The 26,223-nt window shown below is 38.3% G+C and overlaps 2 protein-coding genes and 1 long non-coding RNA gene across 6 annotated transcripts in view; 1 reads left to right on the top strand and 2 right to left on the bottom strand.

Moving 5' to 3' along the window:
• The window catches only part of Syx13 (syntaxin 13), a 4,003-nt gene extending 685 nt beyond the window's left edge, over positions 1-3,318 (bottom strand). Inside the window, exons 1-5 of one of the 2 annotated variants that reach the window (XM_076791225.1) lie at positions 3,184-3,318; positions 2,381-2,584; positions 1,721-1,886; positions 541-665; positions 25-158 (exon numbers count right to left, since the gene is read on the bottom strand). In XM_076791225.1, the coding sequence (XP_076647340.1) occupies positions 25-158; positions 541-665; positions 1,721-1,886; positions 2,381-2,584; positions 3,184-3,200 (646 nt within the window). In that variant the 5' untranslated portion in view covers positions 3,201-3,318. Of the gene's footprint in view, positions 1-24; positions 159-540; positions 666-1,720; positions 1,887-2,380; positions 2,585-2,827; positions 3,085-3,183 lie in introns of those variants that run through there. The other variant, XM_076791226.1, reaches the window with a different exon arrangement.
• LOC143355660 (uncharacterized) overlaps positions 1-26,223 on the bottom strand; it is a 250,921-nt gene that overhangs the window by 78,891 nt on the left and 145,807 nt on the right. The window lies entirely within an intron of this gene.
• Positions 5,026-24,433, top strand: Nat1 (N-acetyltransferase 1). 3 transcript variants are annotated; one of them, XM_076790674.1, is made up of 8 exons: positions 5,026-5,182; positions 13,506-13,617; positions 13,759-13,975; positions 14,516-15,458; positions 15,880-16,017; positions 16,985-17,874; positions 18,440-18,742; positions 20,155-24,433. In XM_076790674.1, exons 4-8 carry the CDS (start codon positions 14,555-14,557, stop codon positions 20,257-20,259), a joined length of 2,340 nt encoding a protein of 779 aa, XP_076646789.1. In that variant the 5' UTR covers positions 5,026-5,182; positions 13,506-13,617; positions 13,759-13,975; positions 14,516-14,554; the 3' UTR covers positions 20,260-24,433. The 3 variants fall into 3 exon arrangements, with proteins under 3 accessions (XP_076646789.1, XP_076646788.1, XP_076646787.1); XM_076790673.1 differs by lacking the exons at positions 5,026-5,182; positions 13,506-13,617 and having other exon boundaries at positions 13,748-13,975; positions 16,997-17,874; XM_076790672.1 differs by lacking the exons at positions 5,026-5,182; positions 13,506-13,617 and having other exon boundaries at positions 13,748-13,975.

Genomic DNA, 26,223 nt, shown 5'->3' with positions numbered 1-26,223 from the left:
TTGTTGGAACATGAATGCACTTACTGATCGTATCGCCCTGCTGGTACGACAGCGCAGCTAGATCACGCAATATTTGATTCACATCCAAAATGTCTCCTTCGATCCATTTTATCCTCTCTTCCCTCTCTAACAGTAAACCTTGTTGAAACTCAAGACTCCTAAGCATTGTACAGAAAATAATTTTACTTGCGAACTGGTTTCAAACAGTCCATACTATTCGCATTCGATCGGGTATCGGTGTAGATCGAACGAAGACTTACCGTACACACTCAAAAGAATTTTGCTGAGAATACATGTGTCAATTATTTTATTATTTAATAAGATCACCGAAATTTTAAGTTCGAACTAGGATTGTTTATTAGTCGTGTACGGTTCTTTCGGAAAATTATTATTTAGAAAACCTCATTCGAACTTTTTCTTAATGAAATTTTAACATCAGCTGAACCCATCACTTGAGCGCAAACTGTGAGAATTAATTTCGATTTTTTTCACTGCCTCGAAACGTGTGATTACAGTAATATGGTTGATGCAATTTCAAACCTTAGTGTTGAACGGTGCTCGTCCTCTTGAACCTGAAGCTGACGCTGTTCATCGTCATCCTGATCCATTGGGCTCTCTATACTAGTTATACGCAAAATATGTCTCTTCATGTTCTCCGCAACTGTCTGAAAACATTTGTTTGCCAAAGTAAATTCCAATTCATTCTATACACTTCGATGAAGAAACATTCATTTATCTTTTATGGGTGAAGCAGAAAACATTTTTAAAGCTGAAAATTTAAATGTTTTCGTAATTTCTCAAACACAGAGGATTATAAGTAGTGATGGACACTGTTATCCAAAAATGATAACAATCCAGTAGCTATTTCGATTCGTTTTTAGCAATCTTCAAGCCTGATAAATTTTATTATTAGAAAAAGGTATAGCTGGATAAGATCCCAAAGATTCCAATAAAGATTTCAAAATTCTATGATCTTGAATCAAATTTTTAATTACGTACGTTATTTCTCTGAAAATAGAAGTGTTCAATGTTACATGATGTACCTATAGACAAGTAAAGAAAAATCGAATTTTCATTTATTAAAAAATCTGGAAAACGTTGAGAATATTGCTTCCGACAATGTCCCATTACTGAATTTTTATTAAACTTGTATCTCTAAAACTTCTATGTGAAACATGCACTTTTTCGGATTTTTGAAAATTTTCAATATTTTTAAACATGTTTGTCTAATTCGAAACATTTGAAAAAATACACATTAATAATCATAATGAGACGCAACTACCGCAATGATATAAACGTGGCTATTTGATAACGTCGATATAAAATCAGCAATTTTAAGTTTCTGGAATGTTTTAAAAATTGATTTCGCAGTAAAAAATTCGGAAAAAATTCACAGTCGTGTGTGCTGTTAATTAAAATGTTCATGAATTTTTTCGTAATTTTTTGCTGAGAAGAACAGAAGAACTAAAGGGTAATTCGTTAAAATCAAGATCACTCTATAATTACCTTTGTGGTAGGGGTACCGGTTTGAAATTTTACACATAGTTTTCTTTGGGGGCTCTAACGAATGATATGATGAAAGATCAATTTGGTTTGGGGACACATTTCACCACCTTATTCGGCTATACCCTTAGTAGTACATAGGGAATAGGGTATGCAGTGATTCATAAATGGAGAATATAGGCAATAACTTTATAGTAAACAATGAGATATTATATACCTTCTGCATGTCGGAATATCTTTGCATAGCATCTGTAAAATCGGTCGTGAGTTTCTCAATTTGCAACTTCTGCTGTTTATCACCTTTCCTCATTAGCACTGTCAGTCTTGCAATATCTTTGCTGGTTTGAGTAATTACTTGATTTGTGCTTAACTGTGTTACATGCCTAGAGAAATATAAAAAGTAATTAGGACTACGGATTATAAACAGATTGCTTTTATAACTAGACTGTGCATTTTTATATGAAATAAAAATTTTCTGCATCAATTGCAAGCCACAGGAGCTGAAAATAATACATCAATCTTCTTTGATTCTGTTAATCTTTCTACTGTTTTAAATTGCATCTCATAATGTTTGTTACAAATTCATAAAATCTGTAATCTAATTATAACAATTAATTTAATGTGAATGATACTGTGTAATCATTACACTGCAACTGTTTATGAACTAATTTGCTGTAATCAAATTCAGCAATCAACTATTAAGAGTTCCTTGGAGGCCCAAATAAATTCTAAGGCTCGTTAAAATTGATCGAAATAAATACTGTGGAAATGTATAAAATTGTCTAATGGTCACAAATCCTGACAACAATGCATCTATACAATTAAGACAAATTTTGCACATAATTATACTACTTCATATAAGAAGGAGAATACCTACACCTTATCTCTTAGACCCTGATTATCTTTATTGGTTCCAATGTTCTTATATGCATTTTTCAGCGTTCTCCAACTTGTGTTAATTGTATATATGTTAGTAGTAATATTCTCGCTGAGACTATAAAGTTCAGTAGGGCTAAATCCCACATCAGGTACATCCGTCCGTTGATCCGTGGACCCGTATGTTTGAGAACTATGAGCCATTCTACAAACAAACAGAAGTATTTACAAAATGACTCACGAACCTAGAAAATATGAATGAAAGTTTGAAAACTTGAAAATCGTTAAAAGTACACATATACACATAATATTTACTAAACAGAGGAGTTATTAAAATCGTAAAACATATAAATTTTCGAATTAAACGATTTTCCGTATTTTTCGAGTAGATTACATCAGAATAGGAAAACAGCAATATCATCTGTTGTTTCGTGAGGTATTGACTTACAGTGCGATGTACCTTAAAGTCTGTGTCACAAGCCGAGTTTATACTTTTCTATCTCGTGTCAATAATGATATTATTACTAAATGCAAACTTTTGTAAGCTGGACGAAAACGGCGTACAAATATCGATATGTTCCCGTGATTGTTATGCAGAAACCGTTCGAAGCTACGCGATAGTCACACTGACATTAAAGAACGAGCACAATAAATGGCAATTTGTGGAATTCTTTAAAACCATTTCACGATTATAAGCAGCTCAACAGAGCAGTCGGATCTAATGGTCTATAGTCGAACAGTTCAAATTAATGCGAATACGAAAACGCGCAGAGAGACATTGAGCATTGTCGAGGAACAACAAACCTGTTTTTTTTTATCATAAGTGTCTTTAATATCTAAATAAAAATTGCTTTATTAATTCACATTTAAAAACCAAGAGAACTATTTTTATGTGTCGAATCTTAGAAACTGACAGTTGCCTAAACGGTCTAATCTACCGTCCGTGTGACAATAGCTTCTTTATACTCTCTTCTGTGCCTGTTGACAGGCATCTATATTACCGACGGGTTACATTTTTTAAATACATTTTCATTCCCTTAGTGTCCCGCAATTTGGGAGTCATAGCACGATGCTAGGGAGTTTCAAGGGAGATTATTTTTGCTGTGATTGGCTGGCGAATGATTGTTGCGATAGTGCTGCCATCATTGACACACAGCACACACGCACACACAGAGTGAGAGAAAGAGAGAGAGAGAGAGAGAGAGAGAGAGAGAGAGAGAGAAGAGAGAAATGCATGTGTAATCAATCATTGACTGAGTAATAAATATGAGTGTGTAGCATCGCTTGTTTCATTTCAGTTTTTGCGTGTCCAGACTCTTTCGCGCATACGCTGAGCTAAAACACGAATATTATTCTGCAGGATGTCCCAAAAATGTTGTACTTCCTTGAAAGTAATGATTCTGAGATCATTTGAAGTGACTTTTTCCTTTGCGACAATGTGCTCCGAAAAACGCGGACCAATCAAAGCACGGTGATAATACAAGGATTCCGGCTCGACCAATGCCAACGTCACGCTCACCTATTTCAGGCTCTGATTGGTCCGTGTTTTTCGTGAAAGCCCCGGAGAACATTTTCGCAAAGGAAAAAATGACTTCAAATGATCTCAGGAATCACCCCTTTTAAGAAAGTACAACACTTTTAGGACACACTGAATAGGATGCGCCGTACGATCTGCCCATTATTACCGAAACACTGTATTACTCAAATACGTTTAGTTTGCTTGCGGTAGAGTGAGACAAGTTACATCATTCATATGAAAACTCACACATGAAAAACGTGTTTTCTTTGTTCTATCTTTCTCGCGCATCTCTTTTTTTTCGCGGAGACCTGCGCAGAATTGAATGCGCAATGAGACGACGGGGGTGGAAATTGCGACGACGAGGAAATCACAAAACGCGACGTTAGAGAGATAATGTATTAATTTCGACGCCTTGGCTACACAATGCCATTTATAGATATTAAAAATAATACTATTATCGTGTAGTAAATTTTCAATAACCTATGATATGTACTAATGTTCCTACTTGAATTCAAATAAGAGAAGAGTTTCATATACAAGGTGTTTCCGAAATTGTACAACCGGAAGGGAGGTGACTCCTCGTACAACAGTAAGTCGAAAGTATACAGTAAAATATTTCCCCATATATTCCCATTTTCGAAAAATTTAAACATAAGAACGCATGTTATTGAACGAGGCTAGCATAACGGATCAGTTCATTAATTATCTCTTTCTTTTATAATAAACACGAATGCACGTGCATCCGACGAATTTTTAAAGTTGTTCCGGTGTGTGAGAATTTCGGAAACACCCTGTATAGCTTAATGTGTCTGCGGTAACGTCGGTACTACGTAACTCAAACCGATGTCCAAAGGTCTTTGTTATACCTTACAATTATACAATTATCCGATCAATGATTAACAAAAACTGTTTAATATTCTGTCCGCAGAATTTTTCCAATTATCGTGCACCAAACATCCTAATTAGTTTGGCAATAAACAAATTTTCGTGGGCTCATATAAATGTGTCTACAGCCCCGCCTAATGTGTTCCTACCGCTAGAATCAAGAATAAATTTAACAATAAATTCAATTTAGCGGTAATTTAGACGTTGGTGGTGCAAAAAGCCCAAGAAAATCCAAAGAAATTTTTTTCATCCGACGGTCGGCATTGTCGAGGAGCCAGCTTCCTGCTTGGCCAGAGGTTAGTCGCATGGCGGACGCTGGCTTGACAACACGTACGGCACGGAAGTTCCCGAATACGACCGACAGATTGCGAAAGCCTTCAGAAACAACAACCGTCGGCCGTAAGTAAACGCTATTGTGATTTCTCATCGTTTTATCCGCTAAAATAATCGCCTTCCAGTCGCTCACAAATCGCAAACAGCAAGCCGAACGTTCGATTACCACGGTCCGCTAATTATTTTTACGGAATCCCGTCGGGAAACCCGTCAAAACTCGAACAGAATTTTCTCGAGGGTTGCTTCAGAGCCAGTCAACGCTGCACGTACATAGGTCGTGCGTCATGTCGGCTCTGAACGCATCTTCCATCGCTTCGTTTGCGCGAATCCTTCCCGAGCCTCGAGTCCGATCTCCTCGACTGCTAAAATAACCCCGGTTTCTCAATTTCGATCGAAAAAAAAAACAAAAAAAAAATCAAAACCTATACGCAGGACTGGGATAATCGAGCGTTGTTTGCGGCCGCCTACGCAACTGCTTCTACTTTTGACATTTTAATCGGTGCAACTTTTCATGTAGATTGATCCCCTACGGCTTCTTGCATGCTCGCTTGAATCTTCTTCCTCGAACGCGCTTTATCTCCCGAGAAAACCTTCAGGTAGCTGACGTTCGCGGCAATCGTGTCGCGTCCTGTGGCGGAGAGAGCCCCGTTTTGCCGAGGAACGTCGTGTGGAATTTTATCCTCTTTTTGGTTTCGCTTGTTTCCCCTAACGCGCCTCTGCCATGTAGACGTCGCTCGAGACCAACGCTCGCCTCTTCGCTTTCGAATCCCTGAAAATTTTCCTCGCGTCTCGAAACAGCGTTCGGTTCCGCCGGTTTCCCGTTTTCATTTTGTCACGGGATGTTCGACAGCCTCCCTCTTGTAAACACACGTATGCAAGCACGTCCGTGTGTCTGTCGATCGATGTGCACGCACACGGCCCAGCCGTGCACGAAGCTCAGCCAGCCGTTTATTGTCATGCTTCCGACGTTTCCACGAAATTTTCGTGGCCTCTCGAATCGATATTATATTGGGGGAACCCAGTGGCACACTGAACGAACTTTTCGAACGCATACATATATTTTTCTTTGATCCCGTTTTACTCGTGGCTTCGATTCAGCATCTGCAGCGTCCGTCCAGCAGAAATGTTCGAACCTCGAATTTCTGCTTAGCTCAGCCGAGAACCTGGACTCGCATATATCCGTGTTTGTGCAGCTGGTTTTCTTCGTGTTCCCTGCTTTCGATTATTTTCCCTCGATGATTCATACCATCGCCAAAAGAAATCGCAGGAAATTTTGTTTACGTTTGAAAACGTGATTGCAGTAATTAACGGCTCGGAGACGAGCGGGGGAAAATGGCGGTTTTCTCGTGGCGTGTACGCAAACGACGCTCTTTCGGTTCTATCGTTTTACAATCTAATTTCTCGAGCAGGTATCCTGATCGCTCCCGATTTTAGCCCGATGAAGCGTACAATTTCTTCGTTGTAAAGTCGCGCTCGAAGAAGGGGTTGCCGGGACTTTGAGAAAAAGTTGTTGATTACGCTCTAGATGCGCGACTCGTTTCATTGAAATTATAATTTTAGGGTTGGATGACTTTCCTCGCGAGTTGATCTAGTTTCTCTATGAACGAGCCCCGTGTGTTCTAACGATTTACAATCTCGAAACGTTTAATGGTCGGGTCACGCATACAGGCTCGCGTCGGTGAGCGCGTTCGCTCGGCTGCGCCTTTAAATGCTCGGCCATATGACTGTTCCTACGTCGAAAGTGTGACGGCCGTACGCGGCCTCTTTGTCACAGGGGCAGACTTGAACGCTTATCGGGCTATGAATAGACGTACTGATTTCCTTTCAGCTGTCCACTTTGTTGGGGGCTGGTTTACACCTTGCCACGGAACTGTGACACGCTCGAATAATCCCGGTCGACGCGAGACCCCCTACGAAATTCGGTGACGAATCCCGGGAACTCTCCTCTCGCTGCTTGAGCTGGGCAAAATAAAAAAAAAACAACGATACTCGATTGCATATAAGGCCTTTCCGAGACACATTAGTATTAACCACTTGAATACTGGGCAAGAGGGAAACATAGGGCAATTGTTCTAGTAGGCGGCCATTTACGGCCAGTAGTCGGCCATCTTATGCGTCGTTATTATTAATGTATTATTTTCGAAATGTTCTATAATATCGGGACATGAGGCTACACATTCGAGTAAACTGGAAGTAGAGCATTGTGCTCATTCAGATCTATTATAATTTGTTAGTAGATATTTATTTTTAAGCAATTTCTTTTCGGGAGGAAATAAATAAATTGAAGTCTTGAATGCTAGGCAAAAAGGAAATGTACACGAGGTAAATTGTTTTAGATGTCGGCCATTTCAGGCCAGTGGTCGATCATTTTAAGCGCTCTTATTATTCATGTGACATTTCCAAAATTTTTTATAATATGGAGTCATGAAGCTACACTGTAATACTAGGTTTACGGGGCACGTCAAAGTGGCGTAATGTTTTTAATTTGTTAAATTTATTTCTTTGGGTATGTATTATTAAAAAAAAATTGGCTAAAAATTTGGATAGACACATTTTCGTTATTTTTATGCAGTAATGTAAAATATTCAATTTTAGTGCTCGGTAAACCTGGTCTGAAATGTATAATAATTCATTAATGCTGGCTATTGGGGTAGGGGTTGATATAAGGCACAGTCACCCTATTGCTCTTTCATCATTGAAAGAATAAAGTGAGTCTAATTGAAGGTGTCTCCAACATGGCGTCGTTCGAGTGGTACACAACTTAAACAGCACTTTAAATACAAAGTGTAATTTCAGCAAATTATTTTTACAATCTGAAGCATATTTTGAACTGGTGGGAGTGTATATTCCTCTAAAAATTGGAGTCACGATAAAATAGGTCGTTTGCTATTTTGAATCGTTTTACTTAGTAAGAGTACCCAATCAAGCTAGACAGTAACGATCATCCCGGTCGCAAAAACAATTTTCACTAGTCGCGAAAAACGATCCGCTCTAGTTACATTCGCGCTGGAACGAAACCTAAATTATCCCCACCAAGATTCGCCTGCTGGAGACTAGTGTACGTCGCCACGTAAATGCATCGCGCGAATAAAGGCGATTCATATACGGTGTGGCACAAAGAGCGTTAGTTGCATGACAATGAGCCCGTTGTATTCGGCGTGTCTCCGAACGTGAAGAAATATCGATGACATATGAAATTGTGTGAAGAAGGAATTGACTTGCGCAAACACGTGTTTTCCTGTTTTCCCGAGTGCCCACGTACACATAATTTCTTCCTTTATTTGGTAATAGACGCCGCCGTCGTGGTCGTCGCCTGTGTCGTGGCCTGATTTTCGTTTGCCATGGTTTACAATAGTTTACATTCCACGTATTTTCGTTTGCTGCACAGTAGCACAGCTCACCATCTGCTGTTTATAGTAGCCTGCGGATGTTTATGCACTTGGGTCTGTTCTTCTTGAAAAGAAACTCGCAATACGTTTACGGTCATAATTAGACTGCAGACTTTAAGCTGTTCTGACAAAAAACTGGTACGTACAATTTAAAGTGGTGGACATATTAATTAAAGATTTAATAGTGTCGACGTATTAGTTTCAGCTTAACGAGATAATTGAAAGAAGAAAGAAATTGTTATTTGACTTCTGTGTCTTGCAGTCAGTGCAAACATTTTTTATTTTACATAAAGATCCGCAGTCTGATCGCCATAGACGCCCAGCATAGCATGTTCGTATAATGTGCTTGAACAATTAATATTACTATTCGCAGGTTTTTTCTTTCGAAATAGTAAATGCAGCTTAATAATTTAACACTAGAGATGACGGGTTCTAATATTTTTAATTTGCAATTATACAGTCATAGTAGATGTCCATCGCGCATGTATAATGTGATTGAGCGGAGCGGACAGTTAATATGACCATTCCCGGTCCTCGGGTTTTTGTTCTTCTGAAAAGAAATAGCAAATGCAGTTGAACGATTCAATAGTTGACTGGTGAAGTTGTTCACCGAGCTGTGAATGGGTCTCTGTTTAGTTAACGATGAAACGGTTGAATATTGTAATTGGATTGTGAATATGTAAATTTGTATGAGCATCCGCAGCTCGGTCGGGAGTATCCGCTGGGTCTCGAGTGTTATCGGCCTTCGGAAGTTGGCAGCCTTGTTCTAACTCGTAGAGAGCAACCGTCACGGCGCATCTGTGACGTGTCACAGGGACACGCAGAGAGTAACATGGAGCGTTCGAAGTTGCCCAGGGAAGGATAGCGACAATTCGCTTTACGTCACTCCATCGCTATCTCTTTGTTCACTGTCGTCACGCGTTCCCATATCGTGGCTCGCTCGCGCAAAAATTAGCCACGGCTAAAACACGATTGTTTACACTGCGGACCTTATCGAATATTTCGAGGACACCCACTAAAAAAATAATCCACGGTCTATATCCCATCACCTCCTAGTCTTCATAAAACGAACACTAGAATTTCCATACAATTTTATGCACAAGTCGTAACATTGAAGCTTATAGTCTTTTCTTTTTTTAATTGAAATTAGATTTTTCAACACGTCCGAAATAAAAATTGATATAGGTAAGAGCCATTTGCTGATTTAAATGTTCGAATGTTGTATCTTTTGAAGGTTAGGGTCGAACGTTTCATTGGTGACTGTTCTGAACCGGAGTTCTCGTCCTAGCTATTAACCCATAGCACTCGAATGGCGACTGTAAGGCGCCACTAAAAATTCCTGTATCATTATTGAAAATATTTTTTACATTATTAAATTTGTTTGTATTTAATAAATTACTAAACTTTTCAGTACTGTACGAGTAAATTGCACCATTTTCGTATGTATAGCATAAAAAAATATATGTAGAAGGGAAATATTCTAGGTCGGAAGAAATGTTTCGTCTTAGAGTTAAAATGGCTTCGAGTGCAAAGGGTTAATAGTGCTAAGGTGACAATATTTTTTCGAAATTGTACGTGTAACTCATCGATTAACTCGTCAACTAACGATTCGTAACATAAATTCATTCGAACACAATGGTATATATCCCTATAGTTTAAATCGCTAGATACGTGTAGGTGCGGGATACCAACATTCCCATAGAAAACCAGTAACGTAACTGTTCCTGTGGAATGTTGCATTTCCGGTGTCGTGATCCCAGAATTCCATAATCTGAGTCGCGGGACGCGGTTATCTCGGGCACGCGTAGTGCGAATTTTTATCTGTATAAATTGGTCGTTAACGTTCCTCGTAAAAAAAGAGACAAGGAGTTTATCGAAGTTATTCGAAACGGCGAATTTGACGTTGACCGTGACAGAGTAGGGCAACGGTTACGAAAATATTTACACGCGACCGTTTTGTCGTATGTACCCGATCGGGACACGTTCGACGGATACGTAAATTGGAATTCTCGCCGGATAAATTTAGACGAAGCGATTTTGATCGTTATTTTGGTAATTCGACTAGTCCGGAGAGCCCGCGAGCCTTCGGCGAGGCCTTCGTCCGAACATCCTCCGGCGAAGGCAATGTAAATTTAAAAGGAAACGAGATACCGAATACCGGTTTAATGCACCGGAGCAACATTTTCAATGTCGGAGTGTGTTTCTGGCGGCGACCTTCGCTCGTGCAACCTTAGAGCAACGTGACTCGAGACAGGCACGAATCCATTCGTGTGCGCCCGTAAATTTAGCTTCCGCCTTGTTCGTTGGGGGTAAGCCTTGTCTTCCTTCTGCACACAACGATGCTGACGTAAAAAAATCCATCAACAATATATAGACTGAACCTCGAAAATTTTAACCCGTCGTCGACCCTGTATTTTCGTTCTGTTTTTAAACACGTTCGAATTTCCCGCCAGCCGTTCGAAACATATCAAAACAATTTCGCCCTCTATTGATATTCAACAACTTGCATATTCGCGCCAATACTTTGCATTCTGGTAACACTGCCAAGAATTCTAATTCATTTTCCGCAGCTCTTTTGTTCTCCGATCGAGCCGTGCTTTTTGCTGATGCATTTATTTGATACGATGCTGCTCGTTATTTATGCGGAACGACCGCATACGTGAATAGATAATGCCGGTCATACATATTTTCATATCTGATAAACGAGAATACCAGTTTTTGCTGCTGATCCATTTACGTTTACGTGATCGACGATCACTCGGACATTTTTGCGATTTTAATTTTGAAAAACAATTTTAAAGCGAAACACGTATTGAAATTTTTAGCGCGATAGTATAATATTCCTGTCGTTTCTATAGGTTTTTTACAATGCAATTCAAAGTATAATCATAGTTACAGTAACGAGCAAAACTGAGTCTACACTATTTGAAGCAACATAACTTTTTAAAAATTAGATCAAATGACTTGAATGTTACTGAGAAGTTAGAAGGATTAGTTTATTAGACGAAGTGTAAAAAATTATTGAAAAAAGTTTTAATTGGTCGGAATCGCAAAAGAAATAGTAAAAGTTGTTTTTTTTAGCTATTTTATCTGAGCCTGTATTGAAAATTAAAAAAATGTGTTTGATTCACTTGAATAAATTATATCCATGCTGACAATTTCACCGATATTGGTTAATTCGTTTACGAGTTATAAACGCTTGAAAGTGGAAAAATTGCCATTTTTCACGATTTTCGACTTAAAATCGCACTTTTAATCGTCTAACTTCTCCATAACATTCAAGTCATTTGATCTATTTTTTAAAAAGTTATGTTGCTTCAAATAGTGTAGACTCAGTTTTGCTCGTTACTGTAACTCAAGTACATATTTAATCGTCAATTGGATTACTGATCAACAATTCAAATTCTTTACATGGTGTAGTAAAAATTAAAGAAAAGTAAGATTAATTTATTTATAGTTCATGCCAAATTTGAAATAGAACATGAAGTCGTCGTTGAGAGAAACCATTTTCCCGTCAGTTTCGAAACCGTGGTGGCTGGAAACGCATCCGAAAGCTTTTCCCAGGCTCCGTAATCCTAAGTGCACGGGGGGACGCTCAGCCGAGGCGGTCAAAGACGACCTTAGTCGAACCGCAGCCGAAGTTGCCCGACCTCGCCCGATCCGGCTGACGATAGAAGCCGAGATCGGTCGAGGTGAGACGACGGAAGGTTCATTGACCGTCTGACCATGAGCCGCGCCCCACATACGCTCCTCTCCACGTTCATCGTCCACGGCTTTCGGTTGTTTTGTTGCTCGTAACCGATACCTCAAGATCAAAGCCGTTTCTTTGGAGAAGGTCCTCGTCCTGAGCCCCGTTGAAGACCTTCACCTGTGAGCGCGATAAGCCCGCACGCGTTAATCAGTGCCTCCTGGTGCTGGAATTAGAATTTCTATATATACTATATATATACCGAAACAGGAATTGATCGTTTCTGTTCGCTTCACTATGCCATGTACTACCCCTGGCAGAAAGTGTTCGATCCAAACCGTTCCATTTTCATCGCTATAATTATTTAAGTTCATTTTGACTTTTGGAAATGGTAAATCGATGATCCTGAAATGAAACAATAATGCAATAAATGCTATTTTCTCAGAAAATTATTAAAATCTGTCGTAAAATCACTTTAACCTTTTGTTTACACTCTGTGAAATTTTCTTGCATTTTTTAAATTAAATATTAACGTGTTATTCATTTGAGAACAAAATTAAATCGATTAAATATTTTCTACCAGAGGTAACGAGATTATATGTCTACTTAATGAAAAGCCAAATAAAATTTTGATACAACTGCTTGCACTGTTCTCATGGTGGTGAAACTTGTCGCCTTTCTTGTTGTCGTTCGAATGAATGTTGATTGATGTTTCTGTCCTGCATGGCGATACTGTGGAAGTACCTATAGATTGTTTACATACGTTGTAACATTAATGAGTAATAGAACACCTGAATATTTTGTATTACTTTATAGAATCTTTGGAAATAAATACGTATTCTATTATTTGCATGAGTACTCTATACATTTGCTGTAAGATTAACGAATTGGTGTAAATCGAGGAAGATTTCAAGTGATACTTGTTACCAAAGATGCAGAAATACATGTTGTATAGTTTGATTCTCAAGTAAGTCTTCTACATAGGTAAATTTCTGTGGCATAGACTAGGACAGTTTCAATTTAGGATGAGAAATGAACATTTTGATTGAAATGAATCATTAATGTCCAGCGTAGTGGTAGGAAGAAAGGGGTATGACAGAATAATGCTATCGAGTTTTGCAGCGCAGCATTAGTTGTGCTTCGATGCAAGAAACTTGACACGAAACAAATTGCTAATACATTATATTTCTGTATCATCAGGTGCAAAAGCTGAGTATTAATAATGAAACGCGGAAGGAGTAGCATGCGTGTAAGCAGTTAATCACCTGGCGGATCGTTCAGTATTTTGATCATGATCTTTTCTTTGTTTCAGCTTCCTAAAGGAAGATCTGTGTGCTGTGATTTATCACTAAGGGGGCCGAAACACGCGCAACAACGGACAACCCCACAGGACAGGGGGGTGCTTCTCGTGTCTCGGGAGGAAGGTCAGGGTCAAATAATAACCTTGACTGTAAACAATTCATACACGAGCCGCTTCTCTTTTACACCCCTTCAAAAACAAGTCCACCGTGTTACACTTTCCAACTAGTAACCACTGAAATTAAAAGTAATTCGATGCCTTCCAGGGACGATATTCGCTCCCTATCCACTGAGCAACGCTGGATCCCTCCTTCAACTGTTAGACGCGATGCACGTACCCAAGAAAGCAGAAATGATCTCATCTTTAGAAAGGTTCGGGGTATTCTTAATAAGCTTACGCCGGAAAAGTTCGCAAAGCTGAGCAACGACCTGCTCCACGTTGAGCTCAATTCTGATCTGATTCTGAAAGGTGTCATTTTCTTGGTAAGTGATTAATTCAGTTGTATTAGTAACTACACTGTGGATTTTTATGCAAAATAACATTTTCTTTAATGATACTTTACTTCCTTAATGATATGATATCAACGCTAGGTTTATGGAGCACTAAACATAACTTACATTCTTTTATAAGAACAACGAAAACGTGTCTGTCCAACTTTTTAAACATTTTTAAATAATATATACTATTCAGTACTATTAATAAAAGTATTTGGACGCATAGATCTAGTGCTAAGGAAACATAGTATTGAATTTAATTGATTGTGCATCCACAGTATAGTAATGCCTATTTTCTTCTTAATGTTCCCAATTCTCGTTCTTGTTTGTGCAATACACCTTCATGGAACGTTGCTGACTTGTATTTAAAACGTATCGACGATCTTGACGTGTGACTCTAACCTAAAAAGTTTTTCGTACAAATACGAGAGCGATACAGACAAATTTGTGCAGTTTCTTCTGTAGAAGAACGAGAAATGGGAATACAGTTAGGGGGAGTGCTAATGAATTTTGGTGTTGGTGTTGCAGATCTTTGAAAAAGCGCTTGATGAACCCAAGTACAGTTCTATGTACGCACAGCTGTGCAAACGGCTGTCAGACGAAGCTCCAAACTTTGAACCACGAAAAGCTCTTATCGAAAGTCAAAAAGGCCAGAGCACGTTCACGTTTCTTCTCCTTAACAAGTGCAGAGACGAATTTGAGAATCGTTCGAAAGCAAGCGAAGCATTCGAGAGCCAGGATGAACTCGGCCCGGAGGAAGAGGAACGCCGACAGGTGGCCAAGCGAAAGATGCTCGGCAACATCAAATTTATCGGGGAACTTGGCAAGCTCGGGATCGTATCGGAACCGATATTACATCGCTGCATCCAGCAGCTACTCGAGAAGAAAAGACGAGGGGGATCCCGGGGGGACACCGCCGAGGATATCGAGTGCCTCTGCCAGATCATGCGTACCTGCGGCCGTATCCTTGACTCGGATAAAGGTCGCGGACTCATGGATCAATATTTTCGACGTATGAAGTCACTGGCAGAGAGCAGCGATCTTCCTCTACGCATCAAGTTTATGCTGCGTGATGTCATTGAACTACGCCGCGATGGCTGGGTACCACGCAAGGCGACTAGCACCGAAGGTCCAATGCCTATCAATCAGATCCGCAGTGATAACGATGAGTCTTCGAGGGGTAATGGCTTCCATAGACGAGAGGATCGCCTCGGAGCGGAGTTCTTAAGGAAGATGGGACGTGGCGGACTAGACATGGACATGATGGGAAGCATCCCGTTGACTTCACCGTCGTTTGGCATGTCATCTCCATTCAGCTCGAACGGATTCTCAGGAAGTTCCGGGGTCGGCTACGGCCGCCACAATCAACGTAACCAACCCGGTTACTATCAGAACCAGAATCGTCACCAGAATAACTATCAAGGGAAACATAATCAACAGCAACACAACTTGCCGCAAAACTTTAACAACAGTAAGCACTGTCTCTTTCGCACTGGGTGTCAGTCATCGAAATTATTTCAGAAAATTACTAGTGGTTCGCGAGATTCAGGAAATTATCGGGTCGAGAATTTTTTTCGGGATCTGAATGGGTCCCGAAACTATTTCGTGTTGAGAAGTACGTTTCGTACGAATCTCCAGGAATTCTTCGTAGATCAATAAATGATGAGAGACTTGGTACATCATTTACTAATGAGTAAAATAAAAAAATTTCCAAGTCAATTGTGGGGTACCGAAAATATTATAGATGCATTCGTTCTTTGGATCATTTTATCAAGCCGAAAATAATGTAATAACACTCTTATAATGTCTTCACAATTTTGGACCTCACCTATTCATTTTTGTCATAAATACATACAATCCGCAGTCTACTAATGAGTCTGAATGAATTGCAGGTAGCAATAAAGAACAATTACGCTTCAACAAGAATAAGATGTTGATCGGACACCCAGAAGAGGTGTCACTTAGACCATCAGCTAATTCCATGATGTTCAAACAAACCAACATTAATCCCAATCTACCTCTGAATAGTGGTAAGTGTTTCATCGATGAAACGTAATATCAGGTTGTAACAACAAGTTACATTGCCAGTCTCAACGTATTCTGATCATATGGATTTAGTCATGACTAGGAAGCGGATATTTATGCAAAATAAAAATTGTTTGCATCGCTTACAGAACACAGGAACCAAACACGACTTTATTTCTCTCTCGTAGTTTTATTAAGTCGTTAAACAATGTGTTGATATTTTCAAATTCTTTTAATCCTGCTACTGTTTTAAATTACATCCTCCCATTTTTGTGATAAATGCATAAAATCCGCAGTCTAGTTCGTAGTCTATATAACTCATTGCGTGTGCACGTGACTGTGATTAACAGGAAGTTTTTAATCAAATTCGAATATGAGCAGACTAGTTTACGCTACGATGGAATGCGATCGGTGTTGGGATTCAGTCCGTTCTCCGTAAACAGTTTCTTCGAATTTCAATTCGATCGAACTATTATCTAATAGCACCTACTTTTTGTTATCATCTTTTAGCGCGCTCACGACATGAACTACATTTCCCAAATTTTCTGAATCCCACCACCGAATGCGATTAATGAAAGTAGTTGCACAAAAGCATGATTTGGTTGAACAGTTACGACCACAAATATGGATCGACCAAATCTGTAGTGATTAGAAGTCATCCGAATTTGAACAATGTAGTTCGAAAGATAAGAGCAGGGCTTGGAAACTGATATAATATCGGCTTCGGTTCTTCAAACAGTTATGGATAGACACCGGATCTTTATGCAAAAGTAAAAGTTTGTGCATCCTTTGCCAAACACACAGGAGCAAAATATAAATTTATATATTTTTCGCTAATAATTTGAATGTAGCGAAAATAAGGTTCTTCATAACTGTTTTATTCCGAACCTTAGAGTTATAACAGTTTAAAACCGTTATTTTCGGAAGCGTGTTTAAAGCCCTGGATAATATTTCTAATTATCGAAACTGTAGATCTGTTCCCAGGAAGAGCATCAGAATTGCCTCTGTTACGTACTACCACACTGAAGCCCAGCTCGCCACTACTGCACAAGGAATTGCCGCCAGCGATCGTGATCAAACAAGGTCCAGTGGACAAACGGGAGAAAGCCAGGGATAGGAAAGACAAGGGGATTTCCAGGGAGGAGATACTGAAGAAGGTGAACGCGTTGGTGGACGACCTCGCGACCCCCGGGAACATACAGGCCACGGTCACGGCTTTCCAAGATCTTAAGATACCGGAGCGTCTGTTACGACACGCCGTGTACACGTTGTATTCGAATACGTTGGACCGAGGCGATACAGAACGAGAGCTGGTCGCGAAATTCGTGGTCGAGCTGGAGAAAGCGGAAGCGGTCACCTCGCAACAGATACACGAGGGCTGGAAAGAGCTAGTGTCGAATATACCGGAAAAAGAGAGTACCGTGCCTTGTGTAGCGTCTCACGTAGCCTATCTGACAGCCAAGGCTATCGTGGATAATTTGATTCAGTTGACCGACCTGGTCGCCGTCACCGAGAACGGCCAACACCACCCGTTGTTCTTACTCACCCTACAACAGTTGCATAAGAGCCAGGGCAAAGTGAGGCTCACCGAGATCTTCAACGAGAGCAAAGTGAACCTGATCAGCCAGCTCCCGGAGGCGGACAAAACGAAGGAGAGGCTCGCCGAGATTCTTGAAGACCGGGAGCTCACCTTCCTCTATCCGCTGCTCAAGATCCAAGGAGATATCTGGCGCCAACTCGAGAACGACCCGAACCCGAATACTCTTTACAAATGGATCAAAGAAAAGCTGGAACCCTCACATCACACCGACTCCGAATTCATTAACGCTCTGATGAACGTCCTTCTCAAATACATTACGCAGGTTAGTCATCGACATAATACCAACTCTATTTCTGTTTTTTCTTTTTCTTTTTCAAAGAACTACATTCTCCCAACGTCCTCTGAGTGTTTCACTTAAAGGGGCCAAGAATTTTTAAAAGGGAAACTATTGAACCTTTTTGCATTGGGATTTTGCGCACATATTTATTGGTATTTGAAGTACGTGTGCGTACTCTACTGAAATATTCAAAAAATATTCCAGTGAATGGAAATATAGTTTACCTTCTGTGTACTCTAAGTATTAGCCTTCAAGAGAATTATTTAATTTGTTTTAAGTGTGACACTCCGTGCTTTAAAAAATAGTTTGTAATACCCTATATGTGTAATGTTTGTTTTTTTTTAATGTTGGCATTAGAGGTGTGCGAGGAACCGAAAATTTCGAGTCTAGAGAATTTTCGAATTCTCGCCCAGCTCTCGTTGGCATGCTTAACTAAAAATTCATATTGCACCCTCTCGTTTCTGTAAAGTTTTCTTTGTCGCTTGATAGACGTATCGTGGTCAGTTCATCTGAATAACCGGTGTGTTCTTTTTTTTATTTATAACAACAGGAAACAATATTGGCACCTGGCGTTGATCCATCTAACGTAGGCAAAGCAGCGATAGATAAGGAAAAGGCATTACTGGATAAATACGCACGCTTGATGCGCTTGCTCTTTGTCAATATAGAGTCTCAAATGACAGCTCTCCATGCGCTCCAAGCATTTTGGTTCTCGCACAATTTTCCAAAAGGGATGCTACTGCGATGGTTCGACGGGCTTTACCGGCTCGAAGTGATCGAGGAGGAAGCCTACTTCAAATGGAAGGAGTGTGTCACCGACGCTTATCCGGGGAAAGGAAAAGCTCTATTCGAGGTAATTCGAATCTATCAACTTGTTCACTTCATTGTAAAAATGAGTATAGCCAAGACAGTTTTTTTTCTCTTTCAATTAGTCATTTTTTCTAGTGCATAGTTTTCTAATGGTGGTACCTACCACCCTCTGTCGGCACTGAGATTTATGGGGGCTTTTTTACAATTCAATAATATTTTTACATCTAACTATTCAAGATTAAAAAATACTTTGTTAAAAAATTGGGAAACTACGGCCAGACTCGGGCGATGGCATACATTTTAAATCGGAATAACTTTTTTTCTAAATGGACCAAACAACTTCAGTTTTTCTGCCAATATTCAAAAAACACTGAAAATTCCATTGAAATTGATTAATTGGTTTACGAGATACAAACGATTGAAGATTAAATTTGTTATTGCCAGCTTAAAGATATATGGAACACTATTGTAATTTTGTTTGCTGTTTGATTACTTTTCAAAGTTATATGCAACAGGAAATTTGTGTTACTTATAGTAGGAGATATATATGTACATATTTATCAGGTTCGATTCGTTGTCTTCGCAACGTATCTGATGCCATAAGACAAGTGGTTAATTAATTCATAAAATCTACACAGTGTAGCTATTACATAAGATGTGTGGATGGAACAAGTATAGTGATTTTGTAATGTCTCGGAGCTTCTGAATATTCAGTGCTCAAGGTTCACCAGTGAACTTGGTATAAACACTCTTCCATTTTCAACGTTTCTGCATGAACACCATTAAATACAGTGTCAAGGGAACAACTTTGACTCTTACACTAATCGCAAAAGATCAATTGATTCATTATTTGTATTACAAATTAATTTAACCCTGCTGTTGTTCTCGTTCAAGCTACTTAAACATTGAGCATGCTCTCGAAATACCTGTACAATCATTTCTGATGAAACAGACGTTAAATGCTTTTTATTATTGTCAAAGCTCGTCGTTTTAAAAATTTGACCTAACTCTCCTAACTAATTGTTTTATTATAACCTTTACAGTTTAAGGTCATTCTAAGTATACAGTCTAAAGTACGCAGCGTCATTTAGAAAATGATTGATGATTTTTAAATGGCATCGATAAGGACATTTTATCTTTTATTCTTTGTTATGATGCAAATAGAGATGATTTATGTAATATTCCCACTGGAGATGATACATTGATGAAAAACTAGAGATACCAGTTTTAAAGAACGCAGCAAGGTTAAAATTTGTTAAGTTGCGTTGCTAGAGATGATAGGATGACAAAAAATGTAAGACAGAAGACTTAAAGAACATGGTAAGGTCGAAATTGATTTGATGGCACGAATGGAGATGATACGATGATAGAAAATGAAGGTCACTATACGGTTCCATCGACAACTTTGATGAAATCTAGAGCAGACAATTAATTAGAGGCAATTGAATGGTGTAGGTGAACAATTGGTTAACGTGGCTAGACACCGCGTCCACAGAGGAAGAAAGCGACGATCATGACGACGACGACAACAATAAAAACTACCGGATGCAAAAGCTCTGAGAGGGAAAACTACGCTGTTCAGGCTACCACTACCTATAATTTGGAAATAGAGTTTTACTATTTATAATTACTGAGCCAGGCGGTTTCAGTTCACTGCTAATTGAGTTCTCTCTCCATCCAATGCCACAAACGTCTTGTTAGTCTGTGTGTCAAACCCTCGCGCAAGCAAATCGAGAAGAGAAAGGAGGATAAAAGAAAAGGATACAGAACGATAAAGAGGAGAAGGAGGAGGACTGCTTAACAATCAAAATGTCCGACAAAGGGAGAGGAGGAGCGGGGGCAATTAGTTTATGATTTTTTTGTTCGCAGCCAATCGAGTGGTTTGCCGACAGACTTTAATCGAAGCAAGAATGTTTTAGAATGTTTTTAGATAATTAAATATTCATATATATACATACATACATATATATATATATATTTACATATTTATATATATATATATGTATATATGATTTACAATCATATCGGGCCAGCAGGTATCTACATATACAACACTCACGTACACACACGTGCGTGCACGCGCACGTCCGCTCGCGTGCACGCCGCTGTATGAACAACGGCGCAATTCGGAAAAAAAAAGAAAATAATTGAAATGAGAAAGGAAAAAAATATGAATTTAGTCTGGTGAATTTGTGTTGTCGAAGTTTTTCTCTAGTATTGTGCATGTGTCACGTTTTTGTACGTCTTTTTGTCTGCGGCACCAGTGAGTCGCTTGTTATCTCTGTGTACCAGCTTTTACATTTATTATGAAGAATTATTATTATTATTATTATCTATTATTATTAACTATTATTATTATTATTATTATCATCACTATTATATAATTGATCGCCAACAATCGAAAGAAAATACATCATTCTCCTTCCAACAAAAAGAAAACGACAAAAAAATATGCTAATACATATATAGGGGAGGAAATAAAAAAAGAACGATTTGATCAGAAACGGACAAAAAAAAAGAATTGTGAATTGAAACAAGACTCAGCAATATAGTATATATACGTGCATATATACATACATATATATAAATATATATATATATATATATAATAATAATAATAATATGCGAAGCGTGTGATCATCGAGTTGTTCTCTTCGAGCCTCGGAGAGACCGAAAAAAGGAAAAAAAATACAAAAATGAATTTGTAGATATTGGAAGCGGAAAAATGAAGGAAAACTAGAAAATGACAAAAAAATTGATTAATAACGCTGAGTCGCGAAGCTCTTAAGTAACGCCAAACGAAAACGACAAAAAAAAAATTATAAGTAACGAATACCATTTTCTTCTTTGCCAATGCGCGCCTATTACTTATACCGGTCCGTCGAATTTCTCGAGGGGCGTGGGGACTATATAAACAGGCGATTTAGCGACCGTTAAATAACAACCATCGGATACAACACCACAGGAACAAAAAAAGCTTCGGCGAGCGGCCGACAGAGAAAACGAGAAAGTATAAACGATAATGAAACGGAGAAGAAACAAAAAAAAAAAAAAAAGACGATGAACGTTTAGCGACACGACTTTTAACAATCGTATTTAAAAATGAAGAAAAACGGAATAAACGTACCTTGGTGTAATTTATTACAGATGGCCCCCTGGTTGTTCTGTCGATGACCACAGCCAACACACTCTCTTTACCTTCTCATCTCCTATAGTTGTCCTCTTAGAAGACTCTATCGTCACGATCATCTTTCCTTTAGCGGTGGACTGCGGATATTTATGCGAAAACTAAAATTACGTCTGTTACGGGAAATAGTTTTATCAACCTTTCGCGGACGAGCAGTTTTTAAAATAGTAAACTTACCAGAGAACTATATCAAAGTCTCGAACAGTGTAAAACAATGGCTCGTGGATTCGTTCACAGAAACCTGTTACATTTATTCGAATTGCATATAAAATTTCAAATTCTTTGTCGGAATATAAATGCACCACGAGTGCACGTATGATGTAACAATTTTTATACTAAATGTTTATTTGAGAAGCTTTGTGAATAAGTGTGCGAGCCATTGTGTGTACGGATCTATCGTTATTTAAATTATTTATTTCGAATTAGATGTGCAGATCCTGATGTTGATAGTAACATTCGTCTTCGAAGGGTTAATTTTAATGTTGATAACGATGTAGTAATACTCCGACGTTGTTACTGTTTTGTTTTCATTGTGAATGCATCAAATCCGCAGTTCGTCGATCAGCGTTTGCGTGGAAAAACCTTCACACCGACACGATACTGTTCACAGCGTTCGAAGAAACATAAAAGAGAGAGAGAAAACCGTTTAGTGCAATATCGCAGCTCCTGTGATCGGTAGAAGACAGACAAAACTCTCTTTCCTCTATTGTATCTCGTTCTTCTCTTACGTGTTAATTTTATTTTGCCGCTTAGAGAAGCTTTAGTGTACATTATACCGTTGTTTTACCTGCCAGAAGACCTGTTAATAGATTTATTAATGATTATATTGCTCTCGAAAAAAAGAAAAGAATTGAACACCCAATCGACATGATATTCTAGATGTTCGATTTTACGATCATTGAAATTATAAAAATTCCTTTGTGGAGAATTTGATTAGTCGATGTAATAGTTATCGAAAGATTGATTGATCTCTCCGGTTTAATTGATACATCGCTGGTGGGTAAAATGATACCATCAATCAGTTCGATTCACTATTTTCTTTCTTTTTTGTTAAGCCTGTACGTATCACGTTTATATACATATAAGAATTTCGATAGATTTTTTCTTACAGTTTACGTGCGATTCAGGATGATCTGTACATATTATTATTATTTTTCTGTTCACGCATACACACGCACGCGCGCGCACACACACGCTTGTGGTTCGACGATCATGTGACACAGGTCTCTTATCGAGTCACATGCTCTCTTATTGTTGTAAAAATTATCTATCTGTTACTATTGTTTTTGTGTCTGTCGATTATGTTTTCGGGTTCAAAGCTGTTTTCTCTGCTGTCTTGTCGTGGTCCTGTCGATGGTTGTTTTTTTCTCCTTTTTTTTCTAGTTTTGTTAATACTTCTATTTTGATTATTTGTACGATTCTCATTCATTACTATTGTCTTTTTCGATTAGTCTATGTATTCTCTCGAGTTTTGTACTTCTAAGATCATTCTACGAAGTTCTGGTTCGAATCCTGTATGGTCGTAATAGTTATTCAGTTCGTCTGCTACGTTGCAAGGCTGAACGAAGTGGACAGCTATTATGACTCTGATCATATTTTAGGTCTCTTCTTTTGAAAAACAGACTGTAGCTTCCAGTTCGGAGGCTCTGTAATAGATTCTTTTTCGGGAATCATGTTTGCAGGGTCCGTTCTTATTGTTTCTTTTTAATGCTGGACTTATATTTATAGTTCTATCAATCATCACTTGAGCCTCCATTCTTGATATTACATATTCTGATTTTTCTGTGGCTTTCTTCAATTTTGGAACTACTTTAGCAAAAGTGGACACCTTTGCAAGCGTTGTCATCAACTCGTAGTCATCTGAATTAGGCTTGGTGCATTATGCAAATATCTTCCGGAAAATGCGTAAACATTTTTTCTTGCATTAAGAGAATTCACGGAACCTAATTTCAAATATTTCTTGTGGTCCAGTACAAATAAATACATTTAAATAAAATATACAGATTGTCTCTTATATATAAGAACATTTGCTATTTTATTTAAATGATTTAATTATCTTGTTTAAGGAAAAGATCGGCTTGCTGTCTCTACTACTTCTAAAATAAAAATAGTTACGATAATGAATAGTTTATTAATAGTTAATTAGTTGAGATAATTCCAAATAAAATGTGCCCAAGCCTGATTTAAGCAAGCCAACATAACGAGTCTACAAGATCCCTATCCAATTAACCCAACAAGTTGTGTCAGTATGATTGACTTAGAGTCATTTCTTAGTGCATTGACTCGCACATTTGTTAATACATTTCACCATGGATTATTTAGCAAAAACGCTGTACCCATTTGTTCATATCTATTCTCTTTAATTTCGTCGAAATAATTAATTAATTTTTAATTTCTTCATTATAATAAAATTTGAAATTCTATATATAATTCTAATAAATAAATGTAAAAGCTTGATGTGAACGAAATGTAGGTCACTGTATGTAATGTGCATTGTCCTGCTTGTACGTAGCAATAAACACCATATGTTTTTTCTTTAATTAGAAACTTCCATACTTTGTCATCAGTCCTATTATTACTGTTAATATTGTTGTTATTATTATTATTACTATTATCATTATTATTATCATCATTGCGACCGATTGTCACCAATTTTCAACGATTTGTTGCCGAAAAGGATATTCACATTTCTCTGTTTTCTTTCTCTCATCGAAGTAGACGATTTCCAATCGCGGAGCGTCATCGATCCCGATGCATAATGTGCGTGTCCGATCGATCATCAATAGGTCACTCTGTTTCTTCCTCGAACACCGACCCGCCGTTCGGTACGCATCTTGACCCTTGGCCGAGTCTGTTCTGACCCGGAGCGAAAAATCGAAAGTTGACCACTCGGTTCCCGGTAATTAAGTTAAATCCGTTCCATTAGGATCATTAGAAAATTAACCTTGCAAAATGTGGTTAACGCTAGAACTACCAGATGATTCTGAATAATTCATTTATCGAACCTATAAAATTTGACGAACAACAAAAATTGATAAACAAGTGAAATAAGCGTGTCTTATCACAGTTAAAATCTTAGTATTAAATACATACAAATTGGACGATGTACCGATTATAACAGAATCTTTTTTGCTGAAAAGCACATACTGTATAAATGCAATCTTGTCATTTTCAAAAGAGTGCGCACGATAGTTAAATTTTATTTTAGGTAGTTCTGACGTTAAAAATATTGTTAAGCAATATGGAACGGTCCTGTACTGTGTAGGGTAAGGAACCCAATTACTGTGGGCGTACAAATTACTGCGCCTATATTAATTATACTTATTTCTCAAGCATACTGAATATTAAATTCTTTTCATTAAAATCAGTTAACATATATGTTATATATCTCTTTTTTTCATATTCATTACGTTTTAAAAATAAGTATAATTAATATAGGCACAGTAATATACCCCATCAGTAAGGTCCTTTACCCTAGTTGTTGAGAACAGCTCTGTTCAGGATTAATGATCGCGTCTCGAAACTAACAAATGAAAAATTGTCTTTCCTTTTGCAGGCTCGAAACCCTAAGCGTATCGGACGTGTGAGTCGTTCATTTTTATCATAGTGTATGTATATCTCTCTCTCTCTCTCTCTCTCTCTCTCTCTCTCTCTTTCACAAAGGTAACGACTCTCGACACCCCCGCCAGCGGAGAACATACTATTAATTAATTTTTGCAAAGTAATAACGATCCTTTGTACGCGAGACGACATTTATAGCGACAATTAGTGTGTATAATATTTAATGGGTATTTGTGGTATACTTACGTGTTTTGCTCGTTCCCCATTTTTATTCGTAGATGCAAAACAAGGACCGAGATTGAAACGAGAAACGAACGATTCAAAACGCGAGACGACTAATTAAAAGAAAATAATTTAGCCCCGCGGCCGTCGCCGTCAAATATTAAATATTCCAAACTTTCGTCAATCAATGTCTCACACACACACTCACATGTATACACATTCTTACAGACATAGAAAAACATACACACACACACACACACACACTCATACACTACGTACATTTGCGATATTGTACTTCAACTCTATTAATTTATTTTTTCTCACGCGTGTTGATTGATTAGAATTCGATGGAAACAAAAAATATGAAGGGAAAATGAAATCATGTATAATATCGTCAGTATTATTTCTCTCGTAACAGATTACATTATAATCGTTTTTAATTCATCATAGACATTAAAACTGATACAACCCACAACCGAAATATCTTTTATCTTTGTCAATAAAATGTATCTGCTCTCCTAGGACTCTCATTTTCGACGATCCCGCACCGCTTT

Source organism: Halictus rubicundus, chromosome 7 (assembly GCF_050948215.1).
Source record: "Halictus rubicundus isolate RS-2024b chromosome 7, iyHalRubi1_principal, whole genome shotgun sequence".
Classification (NCBI taxonomy): Eukaryota; Metazoa; Arthropoda; class Insecta; order Hymenoptera; family Halictidae; genus Halictus; species Halictus rubicundus.
Note: the sequence above shows the minus strand (reverse complement) of the source record. Positions and strands in the feature narration are given on the sequence as shown.